Raw genomic sequence first — 13897 nt, forward strand, 5'->3', positions numbered from 1 at the left:
CTACCCCTACCTGGGGCACTTCCTTTGGGACTCCATTAATAACAGCCATGACCACCCCATGGGGGAACATGGGAGGATGATTTTCCCCAGACTTTCACCCACTTTTCTCCCTTGAGTTCTGTTAAAACAGCTTCTGAAGCTCTGAATTCCCTTGGGATGTTAAGGAAATAATTTTGCCAGGTGTCCTTAGTGCAGTGCACATAATCTTTGGAGTCAAGAAAGAGATTTCTGGGGAGGTTCTTCAGAGATCTGAACAGAACAAACAGTGTTAAAGGTGACTCCCCAGCTCTGATGATGAAGATCATTGTTTTTTCTTCCTACCAACCTGTGTCTCAGCTGTGTTAAAAGACTGTCCAAACTGGAGCAGCTCAGTTCCAGTTTAGGACTGGACTTATTCTCCAGTCTAGGGCTGTGGACTGAGGAAATGTGCCCTGTCACACCAGTACAGACCAGAGCCTCTGCTGCTGGGAGCAACTGGCACACCACAAGGCATCCTATGGTTTTACCTGCATGAGGACAGAGAGAGGACAGGAGGAATTGGGAAGGAAAACCCACTTCTGCCCCAGAAGCATGGCTGTGTGAGCTAAGAGGAAAAACAACAACTGCAGGGATTCTTCAGGGATAAACGCCAGCCCAGCTTCCAGTGGGCATGTGCTCAGACAGAACAACAGGGCTAATGTCATTTCTGATCCCCCTGAAGGCACCTCCACAGCTGCAGCAGTGAGCAGTGAGCACCCAGAGGGCCCTGCCTGCAGCCAGGGGGGCACAGCAGCACTGGGCTGTGCATCCAAGGCTGGCCCAGCAGATCCACAGCAGTGTAAGGCTTGGTCACAATGTACTGATGCCATGGACACACACAGGGGAGCATCCATTCCTTCTCCTCAGAGGAGAGGTCTACTCTGGTCAGTAGAATATGGCTGTGGTCAGGTCAGGGTGAGCACTCTGCATGTGAATCATTCTCTCTTTTCTATACTTCTATTATTAACATTGCTGCTGTCTTCCTGTTTGTTTTTTTTATCTCACTGCTGTTTGCAGTAAATTGCTCTTATCTCAACCTGTGATCTTCATCTTTTGTGCCTCCAATTCCTCTCTCCACCCTGCTGGGGATGGGGGTTTTGGTAGGAGCACTAAATGGGAGAACGCTATTCCTAAATCAGGGCTCTCCTCCCTTCAAACCCCCCGCCTCAGGACAGCAATGCCCCAGCACCAGCTCCCTCCCTCCATGGGCTGTGAGAGCCTGCACACAGCAGCAGGAGAGGCTCAGGACGGGTCACTCAGCCCTGGAATACTGAACAGGCCCTTTCAGCCTGCACACAGGGAGGTGTTGGGGGCAAAGGCAAGGCAGGTCTGACCCTGGGTGCCCCCTCCAGCCATGGCAGCAGGGAAGGCACTGGAGATCTCAGAGCACACAGGTGCAACACCAGGCTACAGCCAAACACTTCCCAGAGACAGCCACACACACAGAGCCCCTCCAGCCAAACCAGCTGAGGAATGAGTGTAAAAACCCCTCCAAGACAGGCCTGGGGGGTGGGAGGCACCTCCTGCAGACCCCCGTGGCTGTATGCCACTGGGTGCTGAGCTCTCTGTGCACTTTTGGCCTGCACAGGTCACACAGGATGGATGGGAGCCTCTCCTCAGCACGGCCACCAGTCCTGGCTGTGCAGGGCTCAGCCACACTCCCAGGGAGCAGGGACTGTCCTGGCAGGGTCACTCTCACACACACAGACAGACACACAGACACACACACTCACACACATGTACCATTTACCCTCCAACAAGGCAAGCCAGCAGGATGGAATTTTCCCCAAAAAAAAAGGCAACCCTCCCCTTCCCCCACCAAATCAATACAGAAATTCCTGTCTTTCATGATGCAGAGATGCAGAGGGATCCCCTCGCTCCAGCCAGAGTGCCTGGAGCAAGGGTTGGTGGCAGATGAGCTGGGGCAGTTCAAGGTATCACCATGGTTGGAAAAAGCAGAGGGGAAATGGTCTGTGCTTGATGGGGCAGGTCCTGGAGCCCCTGGCCTCCAAGATCCCAGTTCAGTGCTGTGGGATCACATGGAGAAATCCTTAAATTTGAGTTCAAGTGCTGCTTCTTCTGTGACAAAGGGGAAAGGAGAGTGTGTGAGGCAGAAACACCCATCCTGGGGTCTCCTTGGCCATTCCACAGGGCAGGACAGAGCAGGGGATGGTCCAGTGGGCCATAGGAGAGATGGAGGGGAGCTCCAGTGTGAGACCAGGGCCTTACCAGCCCCTCTTGAACAGGAGAGACAGAGGAAAGAGCCTGCAGAATGTCCTTGGGGAAACACTCCAGGGTGGAGCCCCCAGACCCTCCAGGAGATGAGATTGTGCAAGATCATCCACTGCAGGATTGTCCTTCCAGCACAGGGGGAGTCAGGGACTTGTGCAAGGTCAGTGTGCAACCCTGTCCCCCTCTGCTCCTGCCACAGTGACTCTGGCTGCTCCCTGCCTTGCTGGCTCCTCTCCAGCCTTGCATCCATGCAGGCCCAGCCTGAGCAAGCTCCAGTCCAGGCAGAGGTGAGGGCAGAGCCCAAGGGAAGGACAGGGAGAGCCACAGCAGTGGGGTGCCAAATCCAGCCTCGGCCTTTTTGCCCTGTAACCTCCATTCTTGCTTCATTTCTCTGTCCCAAGGGGGTTAACTGGCTGCAGGAACCCAGCACAAAGCCCTGATGGGACCACAATGTCCAGAGCAGGGCTGAGCAGGCTGGGCATGTGGGGGAGAGCCCAGAGCCATGGGGCAGTTGAGTTTACAAGTGGGGTTTGGAGAACGTCAAAGGAACTGCAGCAGGTCAGTCTGGAAGCTGCCCAATGGAGAACATCCCAGGCTTGCTGTGCCTCATGAGATGGGACATGGCAAAGGAGCTCAGAGCACCCTCCAACCACTGGGGACACGTCCACACAGGAAAGGGAAGGCTGGGAGTACCAGGAAATCCTTCTGCAGTCCCCACAGCAGAGGTGTCTCACAAGTAATGGCTCCAGAGAAGCATCCTCTGTGTGGTGGTCCTGGCCAGCAGACACCAAATGTCCTCGTGGAGTGGAGAAGACTCCTGCAGGAACCAGCCCAGGAGCAGCACAGCCCGGCAGAGCCATGGCAGGAGGGAGCTGGGTGTCTCTGAGGAGTCAGGGACCTCTGACCCCCAAAGTCCTTACAGCAGGATGGGTGAGAGATGAAACATTTCCTGTTCACTGGAGAACCATCAGAAACCTCAGCAGGAGGGCAGGTGGAGCTGCTGCTGCCCCACAGAGCTGCTTCCTCACAGGAGCTGACCACAGTACCAGATGCAGCATTGTCCACCCCGTTGGGTCAGGCACAAAGAAACCCCTGTGCTGGGCTGAGCTCCTGTGGGTGGCTGAGTCCTCACTGAGAGCAGGGGAGGTGCCCTGCCCCTCACCCTGCCCACGCCTTGCAGTCTCTGTGCAGTTCCTAGTTTGACCCCGCAGGCAACCTCCTCCCACTCCAGAGCTTCACTGTCAAGTCGCTGAGGAGCAAAGGTGAGAGGGACAGCATGACCCAGGGGTTGGGGCAGGAGCCCCACAGCACTGCCCACAGGGTGCTCACTGCCCTCCCCTCCCCAGCACGGCAGCATGCAGCCCCCCAAGCTTCCAGGCCCTTCTCCCTTGGCAGGAATTGTCTGGTGCACTTTGGGGAGAAGGCAAACCCAATGGGGCTCAGCCTCCAGCTCACCCCTCTGGCAGCAGCTGGGGACAAAGGGAAAGGGTGATCCCACACCAGGACTCCTACCCGCCCTGAATGAGCTCCAGCAGTGAAATCCAGGGAGCTGCTTTGCTCCTGGGGCATGGGCTGATTTGGGGGTGGCTGCTGACTCCCAACCCACTATCCATGCAAAGGCACGGGCAGGCCATGGCTTCCCACTGAGGTGCCAAAGTAGATGTGGGCACTTGGCGAGGAAAAAAAACCAAAAAGAAGTGAAACCAAGGCAGGGGATGACTGGGCCAAGGGGGTGAGTCCATTCTAACAAAGACTTATCAAGTGGGGAAAAACTCAGAATAGTTTCATACCGTGAAGAAGCAGCTCAGACCAGAGAAAAAACGGGGGGGGAGGGAAAGAGAGAGAGGAGCAAAAGCAACAGTGAGAGGGACAGAGAGAGGGGAGAGATGGAGAGAAAAGGGAAGGAGAGACAGAAGAGGAGCATATGAGCAAGAGAGTCAAGAGCAGGAGGGTCAAGGCAGACTAGTAGCACGGCCCTTTATGGCAAGGACGCGTCGTGGAAGGCAAGGGGTGAGCCCAGGCACGTAATTCCATAACTTTACCCGGCAGTCACTGTGGCACAGATGGGAGGGGGGGAGAAGGAGAGGCAGAGAGAGACAGAGAAAAAGGAAGGGAGAAAAGGGACAGGGTCGAAAAGAGGATATCAGAGTCTTGCTGCTGAAGAGCTCCCCGAGAGCAGCAGCCAATGCCCAGCCCCGAGGGAGAGGGGTCCCTGCGTGGGGAGTAACCCAGGGCATCACCAGAGCGTGGGCAGGGGGTGGCCAGGGACAGCTCTGGGCACTGCAGTGGGCAGGCCTGGCCGTGGGCAGCTACAGTGGGCACAAGGAGATGAAGGAGGGACTAAAAGCTGCAATTCCCTCCCCGCTCCCTGCTCACCCGCCCAGCCCCAGAGGGGACAGCTCACACCCAGGGTCTCCCCCTTCCCAGGGGCCACGGGGGCAGAACATCAGGGGCTCACCTGGAGGCAGTGAAGATGTGCTTGGAGTTGGTGCAGATGGCATTGATGGGGCTGTCATGGCCCTTGATCTCCCCCACTGGGGTGAAGTTGTCCACGTTCCACACCTTGATGACGCCTCCTCGGCAGGCGCTCAGCACCATGGGGCGCCCGGGGATGAAGGCCAGGGCACACACCCAGTCCTTGTGGGCATTGGGGATTTGCTGGAGGCACAGAGCACAGCCATGACCAACCTCACCTGCAGCACCACGGGCAGCCTCATGCACCCATCCTGTCACTGTCTCAGGGAGCTCAGCTCCTCACTGACACCCCAGGGCTGACTGGGACCTGGTGGAACTGGAGGTGCCCAGCTAGGAGCCAAGGGCGTGGGCTCAAAATCATGGCTTGGTTTCTCCCTTGGGCAGGAGACAACAACCCAGAATTCAGGGTGGAACACAAGCCCCCACACTGCAACTGATGCCTCAGCCTGTCTGAAAGAGAGGCAGCAAACCCAAGCATCCTGCTGGACAAATTATGGGGGCACAGCACACCCTCACCCACTCATGGTCAGGACTGTAAGTGCCCGCTCCACTGGCACCAGGTTCCTGGACAACCCCCATGCCCCAGCAGCAACCCTCCCCTGCCCTGTGCTCCCCTCCAAACCTGGATAAGTTCCTGCTGCTCCAGATCCCACTTCTTTATGCCGTTGTCCCTGGAGCCACTGAAGAGGACATCTCCCTGGATGGCCAGGCACTCGATGCCATCATAGTGAGGGGGCTCGAAGTTGTGCGTGGGGCTGATATTGCCCACCATGCCCTCCGTGATCTCAAACACCTGGGGGAGAGCAGCAGGTAACAAACCACAGATGGCACTGGGGACTCCCTCCCCTGGGCAGTTTGGCCACCACCCTCTGTGTCCCAGGCTTAGGGCACCCAGAGTGATTTTGGGAATGGGACTGGGCATTGGCTGCTGGAAGCTTTTGGGGCTGAGGGTCCTGCCACAAGCAGAGGAGATCTGACACCAGGGACAGCCCCACTCTGCTGCATGGTGAGCCTTCACACTCCTCTGGAGCCGCACTGACAGCTGAGGGGGATCCTGTCTCACCATCTCACCACCCCTCCCCACTTCCCTGGGGACAGCTCTAATTCAACCTGCTAAAACCTGAAAGAAAGGGAAAGGCTCCTACTGTGCTGCAGCGGTGACTGAGCAGGCACAAGGCATCTTTATCAGGGGGGGATTATGGAGCACAGCAGGGTGAACTCATCTGGGTCAGCCCTCACATGCAAATCACAGCCAGAGAGTCTGGAGAAGTTGCATTTCTCTTATGCATCAAAGGTGCATTGTGGACCAAGCAAAAGGCAAGATTTGGGAAGAGGAAACAAGTGAAAACCTCACATGCAGAGGTGAAAACAGAATCTGGGCTCAGCTCTCAGGAGGAGGGAAGAGTGAGGGGTTCCCAACATCTAGGCTTCCCTACAGGATTTTAAAAATGTGAGTGTTAAGGTGGCAGGTGCTGCTGCCTGTCTCTTGTCCCCAGCAAGCCTCTCCTGTTGAAAGGCAAGGCTGAGTTAACAGTCAGGCAATGCAGTCAAAGCTCCACTCACACTCACCACAGCTGGATCAGCATCAGAGGCAAGAAAGGCTCTTTTGCAAGGGTTTATTCCAGTAGGGTAACTCAGTCCCTGAAGGACAAACCCAGGGAAAGAGGAAGAACCACGAGGAGCAGGAGCTTATAAAGGGGAAGGGGTGGGGGGCAGAGGGGCCTGGCTTCCAGGGGTAGGAGGGTGGTGCCAGGGATACCAAACCAGTGACAGGGGAAGGAGAAACCAGAGGAAGTTGTGACACCAACTCCATGGGGGGACTGTTTTCCCTTTGGGAGGGATGATCTATGGTAAGCATTAATGACGTTTCCAGGGCTCAGGGCTTGGGGATTGACCAAGGGGGGAGATGCTACAGGATTGGGGGTGCTGCTCCCCAAGGAGCAGAGTACCTTGACATAGTGATCCTTGGAGCCTGTGACCACCAGGTCGTGGTTGCTCGGGGTCTGGCTCACTGTCAGGCACATCACGGGCCCGATGTGGCCGCTCAGCTTCCCCACGGGCTGCAGCCTGAGGGCAGCAAGGGCAGAGCTCAGCCCCTGAGGGCAGCAAGGGCACAGCTCAGCCCCTGAGGGGCAGCAAGGGCACAGCTCAGCCCCTGTGAGGGCATCAAGGGCACAGCTCAGCCCCTGAGAGCAGCACAGCTCAGCCCCTGAGGGCAGCAAGGGCACAGCTCAGCCCCTGAGGGGCAGCAAGGGCACAGCTCAGCCCCTGAGAGCAGCAAGGGCACAGCTCAGCCCCTGAGAGCAGCAAGGGCACAGCTCAGCCCCTGAGGGGCAGCAAGAGCACAGCTCAGCCTGTAAGGGCAGCAAGGGCACAGCTCAGCCCCTGAGGGGCAGCAAGGGCACAGCTCAGCCCGTGAGGGGCAGCAAGGGCACGGCTCAGCCCCTGAGGGCAGCAAGGGCACAGCTCAGCCCTGCCCAGCTCCCATCCCTGCCCAGCTCCGCTCCCATCCCTGCCCAGCTCCCATCCCTGCCCAGCTCAGCTCCCATCCCTGCCCTGCTCATCTCCCATCCCTGCCCTGCTCATCTCCCATCCCTGCCCAGCTCAGCCCCATCCCTGCCCTGCTCAGCCCCATCCCTGCCCAGCTCAGCCCCCATCCCTGCCCAGCTCCCATCCCTGCCCAGCTCCCATCCCTGCCCTGCTCAGCCCCCATCCCTGCCCTGCTCAGCCCCATCCCTGCCCTGCTCAGCCCCATCCCTGCCCAGCTCAGCCCCATCCCTGCCCAGTTCCCATCCCTGCCCAGCTCCCATCCCTGCCCAGCTCCCATCCCTGCCCAGCTCCCATCCCTGCCCAGCTCAGCCCCCAGCCCTGCCCTGCTCAGCCCCATCCCTGCCCAGCTCAGCCCCATCCTTGCCCTGCTCATCTCCCATCCCTACCCAGCTCAGCCCCATCCCTGCCCAGCTCAACCCCCAGCCCTGCCCTGCTCAGCTCCAATCCCTGCCCTGCTCAGCCCCATCCCTGCCCAGCTCAGCCCCATCCCTGCCCAGCCCCATCCCTGACCTGCTGAGCTCCCAGACGCGCACGGCGTTGCCGGCGGCCGCGTAGAGCGCGGTGCCCGCGGGGTTGAGCGCGATCTGGTTGATCTGGTGCTCGCCCTGCACGCTGGTGACCGTGCGGCTGCTGGTCCCGGCACACGCGTCCCCAGAGATCACCTGGCCCGACGACCTGAAGGGGGACAGTTCAAAGGGGTGATGGATTGTACCTGCTGGGGAGTAATTAGCGTTGAGTCTGTGATTGCAGGAGGCTGAGCAATCACAGAATTCACAGAATGACCAGGATGGAAGAGACCTCAAAGATCATCGAGTCCAACCCAGCCCCAGCACCTCAACTCAACCCTGGCACCCAGTGCCACATCCAGGCTTTGTTAAACACCCCCAGGGATGGTGACTCCACCACCTCCCTGGGCAGCCATTCCAGAACTTTATCACTCTTTCCATGAAAAACTTTTTCCTGATATCCAACCTATATTTCCCTTGATGTAGCTTGAGACTGTGACCTCTGGTTCCATCAGCGCTGCCTGGAGAAAGAGCCCAGCCACACTTGACTACAACTGACCTCCCACCAACTACAACCCTTCAGGAAGTTGTAGAGAGTGATAAGGTCACCCCTGAGTCTCCTTTTCTCCAGGCTGAGCACCCCCAGCTCCCTCAGTTGTTCCTCACAGGGTTTGTGTTCCCAGCCCCTCAACAGCCTCACTGCCTCCTCTGGACATGCTCAATGTCTCCATGTCTTTCCTAAACTGGGGGCCCAGAGCTGGACACAGCACTCCAGGTGTGCCCTCAGCAGTGCTGAGTACAGGGGCAGAATGCCCTCCTTGCTCCTGCTGGCCACACCATTCCTGATCCAGGCCAGGAGCCATTGGCCTTCTTGGCCACCAGAGCACACTGCTGGCTCATGTTCAGCCTGCTGTCCATCAGCACCCCCAGGTTCCTTTCTGGGCACTGTCCAGCCACACCATCCCCAGCCTACACCTTTATTCTACTATCCTATACTATGTGGCCGTGTTTCTCTTCACAGAGAAAAGCAAGGCACAATTTTTCCCAATGATTTTCTGGGAAAAGCAGAGAGAAGCCTCAGAGAAGAGAAAAACAATTCTTATGTCTATTCTCTGCTCCTGTTGTTTTGCACCTGTGGAATGTGTTAGGATATTGTTTACCTGCAGGAATTTAGTAATTGGGTTTTGCTGAGGATTGTTTTGTTTCCTTGGCCCATCACAAAAAGCTGTTGCCTGATTGTCAAGAGACAGTCAGGAGTTTTCTTTAGTATTCTTTAGCATTCTTTGTAATATAAATATAGTATAATATAGGATAATAAAGAGAGTGTTCAGCATTCCAAAGCCTTGGAGTCATATTCAATCATTCCTGTGATGGGGGTGCCCTGATATTACTATAATACCATATTATACTATAATACTACATTATCCTATTAAGAAAAAACCCATCTGTGGAAACAGATGGGCATGCCAGCCCTCTCCCTTGGAGAGCTATCCCTTGAATGGGCTGTGATAAGATCTCCTCAAACTCTTCTTGATTGAGAAATCCTCCTTGGTCATGGTGAGTTCCCAGCATGCTTTCGAATCCCATGTAGATTTGTTGGGAATGATTGGTTTTTCCCACCCCTGCTTTTCCCCATAAAACTCCCAGTTTCTGCCCTGTTCAGGAGGGTGCTGCTGTCACTGGTGTCCTTTGCAGGGTGCTGGAATAAAGGAACTCTGTGGAACAATCTCATGGCGCTCCTGTCTCTTTGTCCCTGTGTTGGCCTGGGGACACCTCACAAGGCAGAGCTGAAATCACTGCTGAGAGCTGAAATCACTGCTAAGAGCTGAGCTGGCTGCCCCTTGCTGGGGTTACCCTGCAGCTGAAGGACTGCCTGAGACCCAAGAAAGTTGTCTCTTGCAGGATCTCTCTCTGGGAAGGTTGTGGTGTCCAGGCTGAGCCATCAGACCCCTGTTGCCCTTGCAGACAGTCTGATACAGCTTTGACCTAACTGGTCCTTGAATCCAAAACACCATCAGCAGTGACCAATTATAAAATCACCCTTTGGTAAAGAAATCTCCATAACACATTCCACATGTGCACAATGACAGGTGCAACAAGTGGAGATAGGAATTGTTTCTCATTGTTTTCTCTGAGCTTTCTCCCAGCTTCCCAGGAAAATCCTAGGAGAGCTGTCTCTCTCTGTTCAGGAATATGTGGTTACCACAGGTGGTGCCTTGTCAAGGCTGAGCAGAGCCTAGAACAGAGGTTGGACAGAGCTAAAGAATAAAGTAGGGATTTATTAGGAGGCCTCAATGGATCCACCTTGGGCAGCACAAGAGCCCAGCAATTTACATTTTGTCTGAAGCAAAGTAGCCTTATAAACATATCACCACTATGGTTGAATTGTGCTTAAAGACAAAAAAGCTTTTGTTCTCTATTGCAGCTTTTTAGATACCCAAGGCACTTAGTACAAGTTTCTACTAAAAGCTAAAATCTATATTCTAAATCTATATTTCTATTTCAGTTTGTAGCTTTATATATCTCAGTTTCTCATGGGGTTTCAGTTCAATCCTTGTGCTTAGATTTCCCTCCAGCCCTGTGCCCTGAGGGGCTTGTACCAACACCAGCCAGGGCTATAGCCCAGGTGAACCCAAATGGTCACAAAATGGATGACAGGTCATGGGGTCTCTCACTTTTATAAGTTTTGGTCCATTTGCATATTGGGGTTAATTGTCCAGTTACAGCTTTAACCCATGAAGTCCCATCCTGCTTGTTTTTCTGTCTTTAGTTCATATTGTTTGTGCTCTTGGGCTGAGATTTGGATCATTTGTCCTTGGTGCCCAGCTGGAGCAGGAATTGTTTTGTCTCCCTGCTCTGTGCCCAGAGCTCAGCATCCCTTAATATGAACCCAGACCTGCACACTAAAGCAGCACAGAATCTGAAAAATAGAAAAGCTAAACTGAGGAATCAGGAAGGATGAGACCAGAGCCACTGAGGAACCACAGGGCTGTCCCCAGGCTGGCACAGCTGGGTCCCACACTGAGGAAAGGCCCTGGAGTGTCCCTGTCCCTCTGGCCACAATGGGACCAACAGGAGCTTTGTCCCACAGGGCAGTGCCCAGCCTGCAAAGGCAGCCAAGGATCAGGCTCTGTGCCTGTCTCAGAGCATCCTGCCCTGGCTTCCAGCTGAGGTTCCCTGCTCTCCTCCTGTGCCTCTCTGCTTCCACAGAAGGGCTGGTGAGTGCTGGCATCCAGCACAGGGCAGAGAGGTCTCAGCCTCTGTGCCAGGAGGGAAACCAAGGCAGGTGAGCTGAGGCTGGATGGGGAAAGGAGACCTGTGCCACAGCAAGTGGGTAGCTCTGACCTGCTATAGGAACGTGCCCCTTGTTGACAGAGTGACAAAACTGTCCTTTGTCCCCTTAAAAAGGAAAGAAACCCAGAAGTTTCTGTCATTAATTAGGTGAAAAAGCCACCTCACAGGCCTGGGGGACTTCACCTCAAACTTAAGGATGGCCAATTGGACAGAAGCCAAAAAGTCCCTCCTGAGCAATTTACTAGAAAAAGAAGAGAAGAAAGAAACAAATTGCTTTTGTGGGGTGTTTTACCAGGAGCAAGAACCTCTTGCACTTGGCTTGGTTTTTCTCTGTTTGTTATTTTGCCTTTTATTGAACCTTTTTGTTTCCAACACTGCAACAGAAGCCATCCTGCTGATTTTATGCCTCCAAAGGTAGCTGAGCTATCTTGGGTGAGTAATAGACCTCCAAGAGCTTATGAGACCTGGCTCAAGGAGGCTGCTATTACTCCCTACCATCCTGTCCTAACCTTGGAGCCCTACTCCAGACTGGCAGCCACAGCTACAGTCTGTTCCACGCTCCTTTCTGGTCCTCAAACTTCTCACAGAGCCCCATGTTTCCCACTGAAGAGGCTGTGATTTACCCAGACACTGCTGTTTGGGGCTGTGCCCCCCATGGGAGCTGCCAGCTCTCAGAACAGCTGCAAAATCTCTTCAAAGCTCCTGACCCTTAACAAGTGCTGGATTCTGCACCTGGGACACAGCAACCCTGCAGGGAACAGAGGCTGGAGAGCAGCTGTGGGAAGGGACCTGGGCATCCTGGTCAATGAATATGAGTCAGCAGTGCCCTGGCAGCCAGGAGGGACATCCATGTCCACCAGGAACAGCATTGCCAGCTGGGCAGAGGGGATTGTCCTGCCCTGCTCTGCACTGGGGTAGCCTCACCTCAAGCCCTCAGGACAGTTTTGAGCACCACAATATAAAAAAGACATTAAACCACTGGAGAGCATCCTAAGGAGGGCCATGACAATGGTGAAGGGTCTGGAGAGGAAGCCTCATGAGGGGCAGCTGAGGGCACTTGGTTTGTTCAGCCTAGAGGGGAGACCTCACTGGGGTCTTCAATGTCCTCATGAGGGGCAGCAGAGGGACAGGCACTGATCTCTTCCCTCTCATGACAAGTGACAGAAATCACAGGAATGGCTGGAGCTGAGCTGGGAGATGTTTAGGTTGGATGTCAGGAAAAGGTTCTTCCCCCAGAGGGTGCTGGGGCACTGAACAGACTCCCCAGGAAATGGGCACAGCTCTGAGCCTGTCTGAGTCCAAGTGTTTGGACAAAGCACAGGGCAGGATTGTTGGGGTGTCTGTGCAGGGTCAGGAATTGGATGTGATGATCCTGATGGGTCCCTTCCAACTCAGCATATTCTGTGATTTTATGACCACGAGTTTTTCCTGCAGGAGTTCCCATGAACTCCCTCACCCCAACCTCTCCCACCCTCCCTGTTCCCTCAGGAAGCAGCACTCCAAACTGGCACTAAGGAGCTCTATCTGGCCATGTAGGTTCTGTAAAGGCTTCTGCAGAGCCAGAGGAGCCCAGAGTGCCCAGGTGCCCGTGCTGACGTACGTGAGGGTGCGGACGCAGCGCGCGGAGTCGCGGATGTCCCACACCTTGATGTAGGACGTGGACACGGTGAACACCAGCCCCGTGTGGCTGCAGTACTTGATGGAAACCACATTGTTGGGGTGGCCCTTGAGAGAGGCGATTTCCTGGCCTGTCACCAGGTTCCACATCTTGCAGCTGCGGTCTGTGGGAGGAAGAACACGCCCAGGAGTGTTGGGGGTGTCTCCTCCAAGGACGTGGGGACAATCTTCCCTCTGAGCATGTCCCCCCACCCACAGGGCCAGAGGAAAGGGGCCAGCCAGCCCAGCACAGGGGCAGGGCTCAACACTGCAGACAGGGACCATCCCTGTAATGCCAACGCTCCCTCTGCATCCTCCCTGCCCATCACCCACCTTTGGAGCCCGTGAAGAGCAGCTCATCGGTGGCATCCAGGCAGAGCACAGGCTTGGTGTGTCCCTCTGCCACTGAGACACACTGCAGAGGGGCTGTCCGGGCATTCTTGGTGCCACCCACCGGGTTGATGATGCCCCTTCACAGGAGAGAGAGAACGGGTACAGTGTGGGGTGGAGGGGCACGGTGCCCACAGCCCCAGGGCATGGAAGAACATGAGCAGCCTCACACCCAGCCCAGAGTGAGACACTGCTCCACCTGAACCTGGCCCGTCTGAGCTGAGGTCTCTGTGGAAACCCCAGAATGTCCCCATGGGCACCCCCTGCCCACCTCTGCCCCTGCCATCACACAGGGCAAGGGGGAGGCTGCCCAGTGACCTCTGCTCTGCCCCCAACCCTCTCCTGCCTCACCAGCACAGACCCAGGACAGTTCAGGAGACTCAGCCCTTGGCCTCAGGTCCATTTTGGGGCAAGCTGTGCCCTGTCCAGCCTGAAGCTGAAGCTCTGCTGGGATAATGTTTCAGAGTTCCAGTATCAGCACCCCATCCCCTGGAGGCTGTCACCCTCAGGCTGGTGGCATTTGAAGACAGATCCCAAGGGTGACAAAGGGCAGCACCAGCATCTGCCCCCCACATCCCTGCTGCAATGGCTGTTCCTGCCCCCACTGCTGGCTCTGGGCAGGACAGCACCTACCCTGCCAAGGAGCACTGCTCTGTGTCCTGGGGGACATCATCTGCCAATCCCCTCCACTTCAGACATGCTCAGGGTGCTGAGCACCCCCAGCCTGACCCTCCTGTGTGTGACCTGGTCATCAAGCACAGCCACAACACCCAAAG

General features: G+C 55.7%; 1 protein-coding gene across 4 annotated transcripts in view; it reads right to left on the reverse strand.

Annotated features, from left to right (window-relative positions):
• Positions 1-321: 321 nt before the first annotated feature.
• KIF21B (kinesin family member 21B) overlaps positions 322-13897 on the reverse strand; it is a 54653-nt gene continuing 41077 nt past the window's right edge. For 2 of the 4 annotated variants that reach the window (XM_058039633.1, XM_058039632.1), the window contains 7 exons: positions 13065-13201; positions 12676-12856; positions 7786-7950; positions 6675-6792; positions 5348-5518; positions 4709-4908; positions 322-3499 (listed from right to left, as the gene is read on the reverse strand). In XM_058039633.1, coding sequence (XP_057895616.1) covers positions 3445-3499; positions 4709-4908; positions 5348-5518; positions 6675-6792; positions 7786-7950; positions 12676-12856; positions 13065-13201 — 1027 coding nt within the window. In that variant the 3' untranslated portion in view covers positions 322-3444. Of the gene's footprint in view, positions 4303-4708; positions 4909-5347; positions 5519-6674; positions 6793-7785; positions 7951-12675; positions 12857-13064; positions 13202-13897 lie in introns of all 4 variants that reach the window. The other 2 variants (XM_058039631.1, XM_058039630.1) reach the window with 2 other exon arrangements.

Source organism: Melospiza georgiana, chromosome 23 (genome assembly GCF_028018845.1).
Source record: "Melospiza georgiana isolate bMelGeo1 chromosome 23, bMelGeo1.pri, whole genome shotgun sequence".
In the NCBI taxonomy this organism is placed as follows: domain Eukaryota; kingdom Metazoa; phylum Chordata; class Aves; order Passeriformes; family Passerellidae; genus Melospiza; species Melospiza georgiana.